This window comes from Perca fluviatilis, chromosome 20 (genome assembly GCF_010015445.1).
Source record: "Perca fluviatilis chromosome 20, GENO_Pfluv_1.0, whole genome shotgun sequence".
Lineage (NCBI taxonomy): Eukaryota > Metazoa > Chordata > Actinopteri > Perciformes > Percidae > Perca > Perca fluviatilis.
This window is the reverse complement of record NC_053131.1, coordinates 13,958,836-13,979,259: the sequence shown is the minus strand read 5'-3', so window position 1 is coordinate 13,979,259 and position 20,424 is coordinate 13,958,836. Positions and strand designations below refer to the sequence as shown.

Genomic DNA, 20,424 nt, shown 5'->3' with positions numbered 1-20,424 from the left:
CAGGACAGGAGCTCTGTGTGGGGGGAGCAGGAGGAACACACCTGCTGCTCTGATCAATATGAGTTTCAATGTTTGTAGAGGAAACTAAAGCTTTGTGTGACAGAGAACAGCACTGCTGTAAAGTGTTGGACAGCAACTTAGAGAGTAATGTGTGTAGCTCAGCAGCTGGATGTGTGTGTGTGCTTAATAACTGTCATGTTGATGATTGATGTTGCTGCTAATAAAGCTTTCACTGATGAATGACATGATGAAGTCTTTGGTCTTTTATTTGATGAAGAGTAGTAAGAAATGTCATGGTTTCATATCTTCAACTGATACTCCTCTCGGTGGGAAATGAAAAGCTTTGGATTGATCAATGAAATATTACTACGTTTTAAAGTTTAAAGTTTTTAAACTGAACTTAGAATTATATAGTGTTATAAAAAAGAAAAGAATACATGTTTAATCATGATAAAAACAAAAGACAAGAACAATCAAGTTTTTCTAAATATGTGATTGGACAATAGTAAATGTGAACACAACGTGATGTAGTGCTGATAGATTTTTTTAAAATATTTAATATAAATAAAATATGATATGTATAATATATTAGTGTGAATATGTATTTGGAGTATTTTGTGTTCAGTGATCTGTGTCAGAGTCTCTTCCTCTTCAGCAGCTGCAGTCGGTTCCTGCTGTAACAGCTCAGAGTCTCTGCAGTCTGACTGAGGGAGGTTTTTGTACGACGACAAATCACTGTGTGAACACTCCACCACTATGGTAACTCTGACAGTAATAAACTGCTGCATCTTCAGCCTTAACTCCACTGATGGTCATTGCAGCGTTCACTCCGTCTCCTCGGCCAGAAAATCTAGAGGAAAACTCACTTGTGGGATTTTGACCCAAGCTGATGACCAATTTTGGAGCTTCTCCAGATTTCTGCTGGTACCAGTGTACTTGACTATCTCCATCTGACCAAACATAAACTTTTGGGTTGGTTTTACAGGTGAGAGTGACTGCGGATCCAAGAGAAGATGTTGCGACTGCAGGTTGAGTCACTGTCACTTGACTATTAGATCCTTAAAGAAAGACACACAAAACCTGTACATTAAGTCATATTAAGATGTAGAATGGTTTTATCCAGCAATTACTCTATGTATGTGACTGGTATTTGAAATAATTTCAAAATAATCCTGACCTGTAAAACAGCAGCAGGCCAGCGTCCAGATGAGGATGGTGATGAGAGTCATGGTGGTTGTGCTTTCTGCTGTGTTGACTGACAGATCTGAGTCCTGCAGTGTTGAACTCCCAGGACTATAAACCTTCTCAGTTCACTGGAGGATCAGCTGACCATGCAAAGCCTCCTCTCTATGGAAATGATTTCTCTGCTCTCAACAGACTGAAGGCAACGTGGGACACAACATCAGGAGGAATACTGCTCGGATTAACAATATCTCTGATCTTAATGGAATAGAAAAATATATTGATATTAGAAGTGCAGTTGAGGATTTAAGGATGAGTTTGCGTCCACTGTGGTTGGTATGAGATGTCTGTTTGTCTGCCTTTAAATTATTTACAGGGTTTATTGAAGATAAATAACATATTTCACTTCTGCTTGAACATTTTTTGTTAATTATTAATATTTAAAATAATTATATTCATTTAACTTTGTATCAACTGTTATAAAACTGTGAAAAATTACTTTGTTACAAGGAGACTGTAATCGTTTAACTGTCAGGTGTAGAAAAGTAAAGCAAAATTAAAGAAATAATCTTCTTTATGCAATACTTTCAATCTGTATCATTATTAAAGCCTTGAATATTCAATTAAGTATGAAAATGTCTGTGAGATTAGAAAAATCAGATAGTTTTCAGTGGATAGATGCTTGTTCCCAGTGCAGGAGGTTTTTGTACGGCCTCTTAATGAGTTTGTATCACTGTGGTACACTTTTGGAGGAGGAACCAAACTCACCGTTGACTGTAAGTACCACAGATTATTTATTTTATACACCATACAGCAGATATAACTTTTAATCAAATATTGAACAAGAATGTTATCAAGTTCAGTGGTTGTATGTTGTTGATGTTTTTATATATTTTATGAAGTGAGGCTGATCTCACAATCTGAGAGCAAACTTTGCAAAATTCTATGTTAATTCAGTGTTGTGGTCTGTAGATAATATAATGTAAAAAACAGAAAAAATAATTCTACTATTCTAGTTGTTTGCAAAAATCTATGTTAATTCAGTCTGTAGATGATAAAATGTGAAGAAACAATAATAAAGAAATATAAAACATTATTTCATGCACATTTTAAAGTAGAATTTGACCAATTAACATTCTTCAAAATGTAACCTTAATTGTTACACTTTTCAAAAATGTTTTTGGAATTAAAATCTGATGTGGAATCCTGTTTAATACGAATACGATTTGATCAGTAAATGCAGTTTATCTTTGTGTTCACGGTTCATTCATTTGACATGTAGTGGAAAGGAAGTGAAAGAGACAGATGACAAAGGTTAGAGCTGGATTCACATGAGTGTTTCAGCTCTGTCAGTTTAAACAGAAGAAAATCATCACAGGGACGAGTTGTTCACTGTCACACATTATGGAACACATATGAAGATGTCATCAATGATCATTATCAATGATCCTTTTAGTTGCATTTACACTTGAACCATGTGTCTGATGGTCTGATACTGAGTGATTTATGAGAGCAACAGCAGCACAAGTTATTTTGTTTTATTTGATCAAATATGAGAAATGACCAGTATGTCATGTTTCTTTATGACCCGGCCTTCACTCTGATTCTCCTGTCCTTTCCTCCCCTCTCTCTCTCCTCCAGTGGGTGTGGTGCGGCCCACCCTGAGCCTCCTCCCCTCCAGAAGGAGCTGCAGCAGGGCAGTGCCACACTGGTGTGTCTGGCCAGCGGGGGCTTCCCCTCAGCCTGGAGGCTGGGCTGGAAGGGGGGGGGCAGCAGCAGCTCCTCAGGGGTGTCCCACAGCCTGGAGGTCCTGGGGGGGGACGGCCACTACAGCTGGAGCAGCACCCTGAGCCTCCCTGCAGACCAGTGGAGGAAGGCGGGCTCAGTGAGCTGTGAGGCCAGTCTGAATGGACAGAGCCCTGTCACTCAAAACCTGGACCCTGACCGCTGCTCAGAGTAGAGCTTCAGCAACACTTCCTGTCTGGAAATGATGCTGCTTCTTTGGTAGAGATCTTGATGAAGCTACACATCTCCTCTGCTCACATATTTCTGCACGTTTCACAGCTCTCTACTCTGTGTTTTAGTGTGCATGTTGCTTTATTATACTCATCTTCTGCATGTTCTTCTTTATGGTCATCACTTTTCATGTTAAATTGAATTTTATTAGTTTCACTTTAAGAGAAAGAATGCATTCATCAAAAATGTGGTATGAACATTAAACCATAAAATAAAACTGTGGATTACAATAAGTCAGTGTCTTTGTATTTCTTTTATAATTTGTTCATTATGGTAAAACCTTCTTGATCATCTCAGTACCACACCTGATGTTATACTACAGCTGATAATACAGGATATGTTGTATTTCTTTGTGTGACATTTGAATAGAAAAGATTGAAATCATTTGGATTTGTTTTGAATAAAGAGTATACATTAGAAATGTTTCTCTTTGGACTGTTTTAGAGTGTTTCGTGCAGCTATAAGTAGAGACATTGTTAGGTTTTGATATCAATGGCTATATTCCAACAAGAATTTAACTTTCCCAGTTTATTTATAAAGAGTTAGATTAACTGATGAGAATATAAATTTAAAACTATATGTGTAAGAGCGTCTGTGAGTTTGTGTCAGTTTTATTTAGAGTCCTTGTGGTTCTGCTTGATGACTCTTGTGTTGTGTTCACTGGACCAGTTCTCCTCATCACAGTCTCTTCACCAACCCTCTGCACCTGCAGCAGGCCGCTTTCACTTCAGTCAAACTGAAGGAGGTTTTTGTACGGCTCTAAATCACTGTGTGAACACATTACCAGTATGAAGACCCAGACAGTAGTAATCTCCAGCATCTTCAGCCTTAACATCACTGATGGTTAAAGTGTAGTGAGAACCAGATCTACTGCCACTGAATCAAGACGGAGTTCCAGTGAAGAGAGTTGATGAAAAGTATAAGAAGTTTGGGAGCCTGTCCAGGTTTCTGAAGGTACCAACTGAGATCAGCACCAATATCTGAACTCCCTGAGGCACTGATGGTCACAGTCCCTTCAAGACTAACAGACTTGGATTTGTCAGCCTGAGTCAGAAATTTGTTGGCAGAAGATTCTAAAATAAGAAAGGAAATGTGACCTTAAGAAGAAGAACATGGATCAGCAGTTTAAATTATAATAAGAAGAATAAGACCAAAACACAAAGAAAACTGGACGCAAACATTAGAAGAACAAACAGAAACAGCACCACACATCAAATTCTCCTTAAATGTCAGATACATGTTCAAAATCTCTCACCCTGACTCAGAAAACCCAACATGACAAACAGAGTTATTGACAACATCATCCTGATGCAGTTTTCAGTGTGAGTGCATGGAAACAGTTCAGACTCTCTGTGACATAAGAACTTAAAACTGTGAGGAGCAGTGATGCATGAAAATCATGCAAAACACATCTGGGTACACCTGTCCTTGTGAAACAGAAAGGGAGAGATGAGGAGGAGTCAGTAGAGGCTACATCTCCCTGTGGACGGATTAAGAACATGTAGAATCTTTGGACTTTCTGTTCCTCTTCTCTCTGCAAAGTTTCCCAAAGGCCTTTGTGCTCATAAATAGATACAGACTGTCCTCTGCTGGCTGTACAGGTTTACAACTTCATATTAACATGAGATTGATTTTGTATTCATCATTGATCACGTACTTGTTAATCCTGATGCTTCAGTTCTGACATTAGTGGACCCAGGGTGCAGGGGAGGGGGGGGGGTCAGAGGTCGGATAATGTTCGAAACAAAAAGGTCCTGTTGGATGCCGAGATATAATATCAAAAATTGCTCTCTCCTGAGGCCCAATGTGCAATAAACATGATAACGTGGCCTTTAGGGTTCCCTTCCAGTGGAGTAAATATGATGCAGTGCCATATAGGCTGTCATACATTCTAACAATCTTCCACTTGGTACTTTCCTAAATTTAAGAGTTTAAAAAATAAATAAAAATAACTTGTTTCTAGTGTTTAATTAGAGCCAATCCTATCTTTCCTATGAAGGGTTTTTAATTCATTATGTACATGATTTAAGGGCTATTAAGGGCAGTTTAATTGTTTGCCTAATTCACAACTTCTCCCCAAAGTTGTGTTCATGATTAAATAAATAATATTATTTTGCTATTTGTCTAAAGAATTTGAATATGTTTAATGTCACCAAGCGTTCCCCGAACATCAGTGTGACCTCCATCAGCAGCTGCTGACAGGTTAAAACTATTCGGCAGCTCTGATACATTTCAGCTGAAATATGAGTCACTTCCTGTTCAGAAAGTTGATCTAATGCTTTTAGTAGTCGTCCTAAAAGAGAAACCAGACATATGTCACTCTGAGAACTGTTGTCCCGTTCGGACTGATTTCCTCCTCTAAGACGTTCTGAGTGTCTTAATGAAACAGACTGATCCTGGTTCAGTTTGTTCGGCTCATTCAAGGCAAGATAAACCTTTATGAAACAGTCCTCTGAGGGTTGACAGAAGGAAAACACAAAGAGTCCAGGTGGGATTTGAACCCACAACCTTCAGACTGTTAAACTTCAGCTGTAAAAAGCTGAGCTTTGAGGAACCCATGACTTGAACAGAGTCTAACACCAATAACAATCAGACTTTGTGAACATGTTTCAGCATGAATCTGTTTCAGTCCGTAAACTTTGTTTGATGAAGATGAAATTTCTGCAGCTTCAGTCTGATCTTCTTTGTCTCTCTGGTTCTTTGTGTTGATCAGTGCTGGAGATGGTCCGGTGGTTAAGGACACCGACTGGGGACATAGAGACCTGGGATTCGACCTGAGGCATATTACACACAGGTCTGTGTGTGTGAGTGTTCAATGTGTGAGGTCTAATTTGCCTGTTCCAAACAACAACAAAAAAGAAATTTAAAATGCTGCAATCACAAAAGACGTTCATTGATTTCAACTTGCTAATTTCCAAATTTCCAGCATCAGCACACAAGGACAAGGTCTTAACAAACCAGCTAGCTTTTTAGGATTTTTTGTCATCACTTTACATGATCTGCAGTGTTTTAGTCTGCAGGCTGTTTAACTGATTCTGCAGCTGACAGATGAGCTGATCGTCTCACCTCCACCTGCATAGTACTTATACAGTAAACCTGCCTTATTACGGCTTTTTAATGGACCATCTGCATGCTTTCATGCATGATTCACTCTTAATATTTGGGGATGAGCCACAAGATCAGCCATTAGCTCGTCAGGATTATTTTGAACATAGAGTTAGGATGTAATTAGATCACTAAAACCATTCACATTCATAGAGCAATCATTGAATATAACCAACATGTTAAAATTAGTCACTTTATGTAGTTTCTTTTCCTTTTTTCAGTCAAGTGACTGTGACTCAACCTCCTGTAGAAACATCTTCTCTAGGATCCACAGTGACTCTGACTTGACTCATTAAAAAAAATCCTACTCCTATAGAGTACACTGGTATCAGCAGGAATCTGAAGAAGCTTTTAAATTTTGACCAGAAATTATGGCCTAAAAGTGAAAAGCAACATACATTTTGCCCAGAAATTAGAGCAAAGTTGTGATTGGATTTGGGGTAGGTGGTTCAAGATAATAAAAAGAAATGTGTTTAAAAAATCCAGATTTTCTGAATTGGGCATAAACCACACTTTTGCAGCCGATGGCCAGATCACTCTGAACCAAGGTCAGGGAGATAATGCAGCAACAGAAACTGAGAAACTGGAAGAAGTCCCTACTCCAATCTTAAAATGGTTGAAAAATAGGTAAGGTAAAAATAAGGTTTGTGCTGGGTAAGGTTACTGTCAGCTGTGTGTTCAGTGGTCTGTGTCAGAGTCTCTTCCTCTTCAGCAGCTGCAGTCGGTTCCTGCTGTAACAGCTCAGAGTCTCTGCAATCTGACTGAGGGAGGTTTTTGTACGACGACAAATCACTGTGTGAATGACCAAGCACTGCTTATTTCATCGTATCTCATACAGTAATAAACTGCTGCATCTCTGGTCTGAATGTCACTGATGGTCAAAGCGCTATTCGCTCCGTCTCCTTTGCCAGAGAAGCGAGAAGCAAACTCACTTGTAGGATTTTTAGCATTTTTCATGACTAACTTAGGAGCTTCTCCAGATTCCTGCTGATACCAGTGTACTCTATTTGTTCCATCTGACCATGTCTTAACTTCTGGGCTTGTTTTACAAGTCAGAGTGACTGTGGATCCAAGAGAAGATGTTGCTACAGGAGGTTGAGTCACAGTCACTTGACTGCAAGACCCTGAAAAAAGGAAAAGAAACACAACATAAAGTGACTCATTTTAACATATAAAAACATGTTATTTTCAATTATTACTCTATGTATGTGAATGGTTTTAGTGATCTTATTACGTCCTAACTCTATGTTGAAAATAATCCTGACCTGTAAAACAGCAGCAGGCCAGCGTCCAGATGAGGATGGTGATGAGAGTCATGGTGGTTGTGCTTTCTGCTGTGTTGACTGACAGATCTGAGTCCTGCAGTGTTGAACTCCCAGGACTATAAACCTTCTCAGTTCACTGGAGGATCAGCTGACCATGCAAAGCCTCCTCTCTATGGAAATGATTTCTCTGCTCTCAACAGACTGAAGGCAACGTGGGACACAACATCAGGAGGAATACTGCTCGGATTAACAATATCTATGATGTTATTGTGAAGGGAAAAATAGATTATAAGCAGAATTGAGGATTTTAAACATTTTGCTTAAATGGTGTCACCGTGGTTGGTATACTATGTGTATTTCTTTTCCTTTATTTAGCTAAGAGTAACAATATACTTTTGAAAGCTTTTCATCATGTTGTAGATCAAGATTTCTTTAAACATCATTTACGTTTTTATTTGTAGTTTTGCAAAAGATGAAAAAATCATTTTGAAAATATATTTCAGGGGGAAAATAACTGTTTGTCCCTTGAATGTGATAAGTAACAATACAATTATAAATTTCTTTTAGATTTTCAAGTTGCATGAGTTAAATAATTTTGTACATTGCATAAATTAATACTGTTGCAGTTTTGAGACCAAAAAAGAGAGTTTCCAGTGGATAGATGCTTGTTCCCAGTGCAGGAGGTTTTTGTACGGCCTCTTAATGAGTTTGTATCACTGTGGTACACTTTTGGTGGAGGAACCAAACTCATCATTTACTGTAAGTACCACAGATTATTTATTTCTACACCATGAAATATTATAGTAAATTTTGCATTAGAATGTAATAAAACACAAAATCATGTTGGATCTTTTATATGTTTTGGATATTTTTGGATAACTATTAGGCTGGTCTGATATTGAAGTTAAGGAAGACCATTGTGCACAGATTAATATTCTTTTAGTATTAAAGATGATAAAATGATGAAATATATGCAGATTTCTTTATGAAATATGTGTTTCATAAAATTGGTTTGAAACTTTTTCTGGGCAAATTGGGCTAGTTTTTTTAACGTTTTAACAGTTAAATGATTGTTTGGTATAAAATATAATGTTAAAATAAGTAAGTGAGATTACATTTATTTGCAGTATCGCTGTAGTTCAACTTCCCAGTCCGTTAGTTTAAAGTAGTGAAAGGGAAGTGAAACAGACAGATGCCAGAGTCTTTAACTGTATACAGATGTTACATTTCTTTCACAAGAAAATCATCTCAGGGATGAGTTATTTACTGTCAGACATCATAAAGCAGATGAGAAAATTTCATTTAATCAACATTAATTCAACTTTTCTATTAGCTTTAAACCTTTAAAGTCATGTTGCATATTGTTGTCTAATTCATGTTTATGATGAGTTCCACAGTTTTCTTTTTAAAGATGAATTGCTTTAACTGTGAGAATGACATCAAGCATCACCAGCAGTAGAAGGAGGATCATCAGGAAAATGAACTTGAAATATTAAAAGTAAAAGTAGTCAATGCAGAAAAATCCTCAAATTATAGAAACAGGAAACGATCAAAACAATTCTGGGGTGAATCATCTAATCATTTCAGCTGTACTTGTAGACCTGTATATTGTTGGATAGTTTATTTTAAAATAAAACATAGTCTTTTTTAGCTACATGTGTTTTGTGTGCAAAGTAACTATTAACTAAAGCTGTTAGATTAATGTAGTGGAGTAAAATGTAATATTTCCTTCTAAAATATAGTGGAGTAGAAGTATGAAGTAGCATGAAAAGAAAAGTACAAGTACCTCAAATTTGTACAGTACTGTAGAAGTTGTACTTAGTCACATTCGACCACTGAGTATCCCTCACACAGCTACTCCCCAGTAGTGTTAACCTCTGTCATGTATCACAAGTGTCTCATGTTCAGCTGTCTGTCCTACAGTGGAAGTTAATGTGCTCCTGGTGTGTCTCTGCTCTCCCCTCCAGCTGGCCCCATGGTCAGGCCCTCAGTCTCTCTGCTTCCCCCTTCCTCTGAGCAGCTCTCTGGGGGCTCGGCCACGCTGGCCTGCCTGCTGACTGGCTACTCTCCTCAGGGAGCCGAGGTGAGCTTGGGGGCGGAAGACAGAGGTGACAGAGGGGGTCCTGAGCAGCTCCGAGGAGGAGAAGAGTGGACGCTACAGCAGCAGCAGCACCCTGAGCCTGAGCCAGGAGCGCTGGATGTTAGGAGAGCTGTACTCCTGCAGGGTCCTCCATGGCGGCACAGCCAGATCCAGTCCCCTCCACAGGAGCCATGTGTTAGGGCTAGAGGAGCTGGCTGAAGCCCAGGACAGGAGCTCTGTGTGGGGGGAGCAGGAGGAACACACCTGCTGCTCTGATCAATATAAGTTTCAATGTTTGTAGAGGAAACTAAAGCTTTGTGTGACAGAGAACAGCACTGCTGTAAAGTGTTGGACAGCAACTTAGAGAGTAATGTGTGTAGCTCAGCAGCTGGATGTGTGTGTGTGCTTAATAACTGTCATGTTGATGATTGATGTTGATGCTAATAAAGCTTTCACTGATGAATGACATGATGAAGTCTTTGGTCTTTTATTTGATGAAGAGTAGTAAGAAATGTCATGGTTTCATATCTTCAACTGATACTCCTCTCTGTGGGAAATGAAAAGCTTGGAATTGATAAATGAAATATTACTACTTTTTAAAGTTGTCCTGAACTTAGAATTATATAGTGTTATAAAAAAGAAAAGAATACATGTTTATTCATTAAAAAAGAAAAGACAAGAACAATTGAGTTTTTCTAAATATGTGATGGACAACAGTAAATGTGAACACAACGTGATGTAGTGCTGATAGATTTTTATAAAAAATATAATATAAATAAAATAAGAACAACCTCTAAAAAATAGAATCAGTATATTAGTGTGAATATGTATTTTGAGCTGTGTGTTCAGTGGTCTGTGTCAGAGTCTCTTCCTCTTCAGCAGCTGCAGTCGGTTCCTGCTGTAACAGCTCAGAGTCTCTGCAGTCTGACTGAGGGAGGTTTTTGTACGACGACAAATCACTGTGTGAACACATCAGCACTATTTATCTCATGGTAACTCTGACAGTAATAAACTGCTGCATCTTCAGCCTTAACTCCACTGATGGTCATTGCAGCGTTGACTCCGTCTCCTCGGCCAGAGAATCTTGAGGAAAACTCACTTGTGGGATTTTGACCCAAGCTGATGACCAACTTTGGAGCTTCTCCAGATTTCTGCTGGTACCAGTATACTCTACTATCTCCATCTGACCAAACTTTAACTTTTGGGTTGGTTTTACAGGTGAGAGTGACTGCAGATCCAAGAGAAGATGTTGCAACTGCAGGTTGAGTCACTGTCACTTGACTACTAGATCCTTAAAAAAAGACACACAAAAACTATACATTAAGTCATATTAAGATGTAGAATGGTTTTATCCAGCAATTACTCTATGTATGTGACTGGTAATTGAAATAATTTCAAAATAATCCTGACCTGTAAAACAGCAGCAGGCCAGCGTCCAGATGAGGATGGTGATGAGAGTCATGGTGGTTGTGCTTTCTGCTGTGTTGACTGACAGATCTGAGTCCTGCAGTGTTGAACTCCCAGGACTATAAACCTTCTCAGTTCACTGGAGGATCAGCTGACCATGCAAAGCCTCCTCTCTATGGAAATGATTTCTCTGCTCTCAACAGACTGAAGGCAACGTGGGACACAACATCAGGAGGAATACTGCTCGCATTAACAATATCTCTGATCTTAATGGAATACAAGAATATATTGATATTAGAAGTGCAGTTGAGGATTTAAGGATGAGTTTGTGTCCACTGTGGTTGGTAGGAGATGTCTGTTTGTCTGCCTTTAAATTACTTACAGGGTTTACTTAAGATACATAACTTATTTCACTTCTGCTTGAAATTTTGTGTTAATTATTATTTTTAAAATAATCATATTCATTTAACTTTGTATCAACTGATATAAAACTGTGAAAAATGACTTTGTTACAAGGAGACTGTAATCGTTTCTCTGTCAGGTGTAGAAAAGTAAAGCAAAATTAAAGAAATAATCTTCTTTATAGAATAATTTCAATCTGTATCATTATTAAAGCCTTCTATATTTAATTAAGTATAATGTTTTCTGTGTAATGAGAAAGGTCTGAGAGTTTTCAGTGGATAGATGCTTGTTCCCAGTGCAGGAGGTTTTTGTACGGCCTCTTAATGAGTTTGTATCACTGTGGTACACTTTTGGTGGAGGAACCAAACTCACCGTTGACTGTAAGTACCACAGATTATTTATTTAATACAACATACAGCAGATATAACTTTTTATCAAATATTTTAAAAGAATGTTATCAAGTTCAGTGGTTGTATGTTGCTGATTTATTTTTATTATTTTTTGAAGTGAGGCTGATCTCACAATCTGAGAGGAAACTTTGCAAAAATCGATGTTAATTCAGTCTGTAGATAATGAAATGTAAAGAAACAGAAAAAGGAATTCTACTATTGTAGTTGTAATAATAAGAAATAAGAAATATTATTTCATTCACATTTTAAAGTAGAATTTGACCAATTAACATTCTTCAAAATGTAACCTTAATTGGTACACTTTTCAAAAACGTTTTTGGAATTAAAATCTGATGTGGAATCCTGTTTAATACGAATACGATTTGATCAGTAAATGCAGTTTATCTTTGTGTTCACGGTTCATTCATTTGACATGTAGTGGAAAGGAAGTGAAAGAGACAGATGACAAAGGTTAGAGCTGGATTCACATGAGTGTTTCAGCTCTGTCAGTTTAAACAGAAGAAAATCATCACAGGGACGAGTTGTTCACTGTCACACATTATGGAACACATATGAAGATGTCATCAATGATCATTATCAATGATCCTTTTAGTTGCATTTACACTTGAACCATGTGTCTGATGGTCTGATACTGAGTGATTTATGAGAGCAACAGCAGCACACGTTATTCTGTTTTATTTGATCAAATATGAGAAATGACCAGTATGTCATGTTTCTTTATGACCAAGCCTTCACTCTGATTCCTCTGTCTTTCCTCCCCCCTCTCTCTCTCCTCCAGTGGGTGTGGTGCGGCCCACCCTGAGCCTCCTCCCCCCCTCCAGAGAGGAGCTGCAGCAGGGCAGTGCCACACTGGTGTGTCTGGCCAGCGGGGGCTTCCCCTCAGCCTGGAGGCTGGGCTGGAAGGTGGGGGGCAGCAGCAGCTCCTCAGGGGTGTCCCACAGCCTGGAGGTCCTGGGGGGGGACGCCCACTACAGCTGGAGCAGCACCCTGAGCCTCCCTGCAGACCAGTGGAGGAAGGCGGGCTCAGTGAGCTGTGAGGCCAGTCTGAATGGACAGAGCCCTGTCACTCAAAGCCTGGACCCTGACCACTGCTCAGAGTAGAGCTTCAGCAACACTTCCTGTCTGGAAATGATGCTGCTTCTTTGATAGAGATCTTGATGAAGCTACACATCTCCTCTGCTCACATATTTCTGCACGTTTCACAGCTCTCTACTCTGTGTTTTAGTGTGCATGTTGCTTTCTTATACTCATCTTCTGCATGTTCTTCTTTATGTTCATCACTTTTCATGTTAAACTGAATTTTATTAGTTTCACTCCAAGAGAAAGTATTCATTCATCAAAAATGTGGAATGAACATTAAACCATCATTAAATAAAACTGTGGATTATAATGAGTCAGTGTCTTTGTATTTCTTTTATAATATATATGATATAAATGAAAATACCTTTCTTGATCATCTCAGTGCATACCTAATATTATACTATACAGCACAATACAGGAATGTTGTAAGCTTATCAATTTAATGACATTTGAATATAAAACACTTTTTAATTATTGAAGAATAATAACATTTAAATAGGGTGATATCAATGGCTATATTCCAACAATAATGTAACTTTCCCAGTTTACTTATAAAGAGTTAAATTAACTGATAGAATATAAGTTTAAAACTATATGTGTAAGAGCGTCTGTGAGTTTGTGTCAGTTTGATTTAGATTCATTGTGGTTCTGCTTGATGACTCTTGTGTTGTGTTCACTGGACCAGTTCTCCTCATCACAGTCTCTTCACCAACCCTCTGCACCTGCAGCAGGCCGCTTTCACTTCAGTCAAACTGAAGGAGGTTTTTGTACGGCGACAAATCACTGTGTGAACACTCCACCACCATGGTGCCCAGACAGTAGTAATCTCCAGCATCTTCAGCCTTAACATCACTGATGGTTAAAGTGTAGTGAGAACCAGATCTACTGCCACTGAATCGAGGAGGAGTTCCAGTGAAGAGAGTTGATGAATAGTATATAAGAAGTTTGGGAGCCTGTCCAGGTTTCTGAAGGTACCAACTGAGATCAGCACCAATATTTGAACTCCCTGAGGCGCTGATGGTCACAGTCCCTCCAAGACTAACAGACTTGGATTTGTCAGCCTGAGTCAGAAAATTGTTGGCAGACGACTCTGAAATGATAAAAGAAATATGACCCTAAGAAGAAATGTTAGATAGGCAACAACATGGATCAGAAGTTTAAATTATAATAAGAAGAATAAGACCAAAACGCAAAGAAAACTGGACGCAAACATTAAAAGAACAAACAGAAATTGCACCACACATCAAATGCTCCTTAAATGTCAGATACACTTTCAAAATCTCTCACCCTGACTCAGACAACCCAACATGACAAACAGAGTTATTGACAACATCATCCTGATGCAGTTTTCAGTGTGAGTGCATGGAAACAGTTCAGACTCTCTGTGACATAAGAACTTAAAACTGTGAGGAGCAGTGATGCATGAAAATCATGCAAAACACATCTGGGTACACCTGTCCTTGTGAAACAGAAAGGGAGAGATGAGGTGGAGTCAGTAGAGGCTACATCTCCCTGTGGACGGATTAAGAACATGTAGAATATTTGGACTTTCTGTTCCTCTTCTCTCTGCAAAATTTCCCAAAGGCCTTTGTGCTCATAAATAGATACAGACTGCCCTCTGCTGGCTGTACAGGTTAAATATCTTCACATGGACACAAGATTGATTTTGTGTTCATCATTGATCATGTACTTCAATCTGTTAATCCAGATGCTTCAGTTGGGACACTAGTGGACCTAGTGGGGTCAAAGGTCAGATAATGTTCGGAAAGTAGGCTGCAAAGTGTCCTCTTGGATGCGCGTAGATATAATATCATGGAGTGCCCTCTCCTGAGGCCCAATGGGCAAGAAAACATGATGATGTGTCCTCTGGTGGGCCCTTCATGTGGAGAAGCCACAATAAGAGAAGGCTTTATGAAACAGTCCTCTAAAAGTTGAAAAAAGGAAAAGACAAACAGTCCAGGTGGGATTTCAACCCACAACCTTCACACTGTAAAACTGCATTTTTACCAGCTGAGCTGACAGAAACCTAAGATGTGGAGTGACTCTCACACAGAGAAGAATCAGACTTTGTCAACATGTTTCAGTGTGAATCTGTTTCAGTCTGTAAACTTTGTTTCTCTGCAGGTTGATGAAGATGAAGTTTCTGCAGCTCCAGTCTGCACAATGGCTGACAGGAAAGCCCTACAGCGAGTGGTAAAAAAACTGCTCAAAAAATCATTGGCACATCACTCCCGGCCATCACTGACCTTCATCACTCACGGTGTCTACGACGTGCACACAATATCATCGAGGACCACACACACACACACACACACACATACCCCAGTCATGGACTGTTCTCCATCCTCCCGTCTGGGAAACGTTACAGGAGCCTTAGGAGTCGCACCAGCAGGCTCAGAAACAGCTTTTTTCACAACACCATAACGCTTCTCAACACCAAGACCCAACACTAGCCCCTGCCCTGCCCCTGCACCGCTCTGCTCCACCCCCTCTTCTTTTGCACATGGACTATGGACTGTCTGACTACCTCTGATCACCATGCCCTTTATTAATGCACCTCAAACAAAGCACTATATTTGATCATACTGCATTCTGTCTCTACTATTATATGGACTATGGACTGTCTGATTTCTCAGAACTCTATGCACTTTATTTGCTAATGCACTTTAATAATGGACTAACATGATCATACTGCATTCTGTGTTTTATGTCTTTTTTAAGCACTGCTATAAAGAAAAAGCACTTTTAATGATTGCACTACTGGTTTGATGTTAAACTGCATTTTGTTGTACTGGTTGTCCTTACTTGTGCAACGACAATAAAGTTGAATCTAATTTAATCTAATCTTTCAGTGTCAATCTGTTTAAGTCTGTAAACTTTGTTTCTCTGCAGCTCCAGTCTCATCTTCTTTGTCTCTCTGGTTTTTGGTGTTTATCAGCGCCAGAGATGGTCCAGTGGTGAAGGACACCGCCTGGGGACGTGGAGACGTGGGTCTGAATCCCTCCTAAGGTATCTTACACAGGTGTGTGTGTTGAATGTGTGTTGTTTTATTTGTCTGCTCCAAAACAACAAAAACTAAAAATTTCAAACCCTCCGATCACAAAAGCCATTCGTCATTGCGCATCGACACAACATGAGGTGCTGCTGAAACTCTTAAGGGAGGAAATCTTGACTGTTAAGGTCTGCTCTCCGAATCTTGATTTTATTTTCATATTAAAGCCTATAGTAAACTTCAGAAATACATTCATCATGTATATTCATCATACACACTGTATTTAGTTGTATTGCCTGTTTTCTGCAAAAATGTGCAACACTATGTCACAAAGTGTACTTTAGATTATGTGTAAAAAGAGTCTGTATTCATTTTTATTGTTTCTTGTGACTGTGTGCATTATTGAACATCTGGAGCGGTAAAAGGGAACAAAACCTGACTGTCAGGGACATGAACATCTGAGTTTCACTTCCCCTTTTGATTGGGGTTGAACTTGATGACGTTTCTGTTAAGTTGTGCTTTGGGTGACTGTGCTATTTCCAGGTGAGCCGTGGTGCATATCAAAATCTCCTGTAGCAGGTCACAGCTGCAACACAGTGATCTGTATGCAGTCTAATTTGATGGAGGTTTTTGTATGACTCTGTATCACTGTATATGATATGGTACCATACAGTTGTAATCTCCTGCATCTTCATCCTGGACTCCACTGCTGCTGAAACGACTCAGAGTAACAGATTGACGGCTACTTATTTTGTAAAACAGCCATTTGGGAGTTCGCCCAGGTTTCTGCAGGTACCAACTGACATCATCATCAACTCCTGTACTGGCTGTGCAGCTCAGAGAGGCCGATTCTCCCACACCAACAGAGTTTGATACAAGAGACTGAGTCAAGGTTGGATTGGTCATCGATCACATCGGGTGGCTTGTGGCTTGGAGGTAGAATGTCGCCCAATAACCACAAGGTGGGCGGATCAATCCCAGGCCCCTCTTGCCACATGTCAAAATGTCCCTGCGCAAGACGCTGAGTCCCAAGTTGCTGTATGTATAACTATCCACTGCTCCTAATATTTACGATTGGTTAAATGCAGTAATAGAATTGTACTGTTTGTATGTGACGAATAACGAAGAAAATAAAACTTTGCATGTAATATATTATATCAAGAACAGTTCTAACATAAAACCAACTGTATATTTAAAGGTTGGTTAGTGCACTTGCTATACAGCCAATGACATCAAATCAGTATCTCACCCTGAAATTGGACAGGCGGTATCACCAGGAAAACCCGTAACATCTTCATTATGGATGTATGCTTATGTGAGATAAAATAATAAAATAATGTGTTACTTGGCATAAGACTTGGCGCCTAAAAACCAGCTGATGTGCAGGGAAGCACAACAGATATTCAAATGATGTATGTGGGTGGATACGCATGTGCCTGTGAGAATTGTGTATGTTTCTGCCACATAAAGATGAATACTGCTATGCTATCTTGTGTCAAAATAGGATAATGTAAATTAATTTGAATCATTCACATTATGGACAGAACACCCATCCCTGCTTTATAGGAGCAAGATCCTCAGTCTTTGTAGACGTTTTGTATGACTGTAGATGTTTTCTATTTAAAGTAGTTTTTAGTCTCTTTATGGCTATGTTTTTTTGACCCTTTGAGGTTGATTTGTCTCTCTCTGTGGTTGTTTGGTGTCTCTTAGAAGTAGTTTTGTCGGTTTTGCGTCTCCTTGTGTGTATTTTCTTTGTCATTTTGCGTCTCTTTGTGGTTGTGTTGCATCTGTGTTATTTTACGTATCTGTGGTGGTCATTTTTTTTCATCTCTTTTTGAAGTATTTTGCATCTCATTGTAGTTGTTTGATTGACTTTCCAACAATGAATGCTACCAGTCTCTTCAAACAGAAGCTCTTGCCCAGGGGCCCCGGACAACACAGGCCCCTAAGCCAGGTAGGCCCGTCCAGTGATCCAGACACAAGCCTGTTAAGGTCCACCTTTAATAATAATTTACATACTGCTTGGATGATATTCAATGCCAGAAATTGTTGGTTTCATGATTAACAATAACACATTCATTTTACACTATTCGAACATTCATATTACATGTATAACTGGAATGTGTGTTCTGGTCAAAAGCAACATAACAGTGTATTTCCAGCTAGTAAATAGTATTTGCGCGTACTCAGTATGTGTGTGTCAACCTGTTGAGTACCATTCGTGTGGGTTTTACTGCATCATGTATCTGTTAAAGGCACATTTAGTCAATGTTTTTAAACGCTTTCTAGTGATTGTCTAATCATGCTGGAAAAATGCTGGTATAAACCAATCTCATTTGATACTCCAAGCAGGTTAAAACAATCATTTCCTAATACTGCTTTTACCCGATTGTCTTAGGCCTATCAATACAATTTATGGTTTGAAGGCCATAATTACACAGTTCCAGAGAACTGGGTATGAATTGGTACACACAAAAAAAAAAACTAATTTGCCTTCTGTTGTGTTAGTAAAAAATATAAAACAATGATATACATACTTTTTAAAAGCTGTTAAAAATACAGGACATCACCAATACATAATATACAAAAATAATGCAAAGTCTTCCTCCAGTTTAACACATTCGCACAATTTCATCCAGTCTTTCGCGTTGTACTCACACCAACACACCGACAGTAAGGCATCTATTGCAAAAGGCACACCTAAAGACAAACAGAACATCTAGAAGAAACATCATAGTGATAGAAATGTGACTTTAAACATCAGAGTGTTCAGATGGGTTTGCATAGTTTGTAGAAGAGCCTGCACAGAGAGTTTGATAGCAGAGGTGTGTAAAGTTTGAGTGTTAATGAAAATGTTGGTGCTTGGTAACACCCGAAGCTGCCACCAGAGGGTGGAAATCCACAACAGAAAAATATATGGGCCTTTTTTTATCTACCATTATAAAATAAAAAAGGTTTCATGTACAGAAACTAGAATCCCATTCCTTTTAATAGAATGGTGACATTTTCAGTGAGACACAGGGTCAAATGGACACACTGATTTGGCTTTCCCAGGGCACAAAGACTGCACTGTCCCATGCTGTGAGCCACAGTCCAGCACAGTATTTGGTACACTTTAGTTTTCCATGTCACTTACAAAACTTTCAGGACGCACATGTGCAACCACCATAGCAACAGCAACCATGGAAACCAGTTGCAAAGGTTCCAGCCTCTCCACATAAACATTCTCTCAATGAAGAAGGTCGCAAATGTCATAAAACTTTTATCTAATACAAAAGAATTTAACTTTCAGCTCCTAACTGGACGAGTGAGAGGACACTAAAAATAAAGAATGTGATTGTCCAAACTTTAAGTCTAAAGGGCTCCTACAGTAAGTCACTACCGGCCAACAAAATATGATAAACAACTAATAAAAAGGACAGTGAGAAAATTAAGATCAGTTCACTGGCAAATTTAAAACAATCCAGTAAAACCAGAGGTGATGATTTGCACAACTCGCCACTCCTTGTACAAATGCATTTTGCAGGCCTGAAGAACTTCACCATCTATTCAAACAAAAAAAACGCCTCTGAGGGATAAGATCCTTTGTGAATATGGCCGTCGGTGTGCAAAGAGTCTTGAACCTTTGCAATTACGATCCCGCGTTTCCTGATATGCATACTGTAGTAACCAGCGTCAACATCAACAACACACACGTGCTCTGGCTGCAACAAATAGAAAAGCCATTATGGTTGTATGCGGCTTTAGAACAAGGCACAAAACATAAGATAAATCTGGCATCAGTACAAAAAACACTGGGAGGAGTGGAGAAGCATGTTGTGACCCTTTGAAGAAACACAAACACTAGCAGGGTGCTGACAGTCATCAAACGGAGACCAGTAGAAGTTGCCGGCTGGATTGGGTGCCACTGGTGTCAGCTCTTATAGTCCTTAGAGACTGGGATTTAGCGGTTGCTCCTCATGGCCTCCTTGGCTGCCAGGATGAGCCGGGGTGAGGCTGGACAGAGGCTTGGCCAGCTTCAGGAAATGGGTGCTACAGACAGACGGACAAATAAGTGCACACATGAAACATAATAATAAGTTGCAGAATGAACTACATTTTTGGGATTAAAAATGTGTGCACAGGAATTTGGGACAAAACATGTCATTTTGGACTCTGAGGCTATGTTTAGACGGAAACGATCTGAAGAGAAAACGAAAAGTGGCGTGCGTTCTCACTTTTATTCCGCGTTTAGACGAAGCGTTTTGGGGGAAATCTGCGTGCATATGGTGACGCAAAGGTGTGTAGAATCGATGTAGTATGCACACCAGGCAGCTAGGTGGTAGGCCTAGTGTGAAGCACTGCCACACAACACCACTAAGTCCGCGTGCCTGCGTAGAACCTTCCTTCTACTTCTCTCCCTAGTAGCGGGAAGCAAACAACAAAAGCTGACAATTTTGTCTGGACAGATGAGGAAGTGGAGTTATTGCTCCAAACAATGCACGC

General features: G+C 39.4%; 3 gene segments (V, D, J or C); 2 read left to right on the top strand and 1 right to left on the bottom strand.

Annotated features, from left to right (window-relative positions):
* Window positions 1-3,431, top strand: part of LOC120549766 — a 40,436-nt gene extending 37,005 nt beyond the window's left edge. The window contains 2 exon segments of the V gene segment in view: window positions 1,921-1,958; window positions 2,824-3,431. Of these exon segments, the coding sequence occupies window positions 1,921-1,958; window positions 2,824-3,142 (357 nt within the window).
* Window positions 3,432-7,917: 4,486 nt separating this feature from the next.
* Window positions 7,918-13,260, top strand: LOC120548916. The segment is given in 4 exon segments: window positions 7,918-7,921; window positions 8,202-8,215; window positions 11,726-11,837; window positions 12,646-13,260. Coding segments are annotated over 4 exon segments (453 nt in total).
* Window positions 10,450-11,233, bottom strand: LOC120549767. The segment is given in 2 exon segments: window positions 10,450-10,939; window positions 11,059-11,233. Coding segments are annotated over 2 exon segments (387 nt in total).
* Window positions 13,261-20,424: the final 7,164 nt, after the last annotated feature.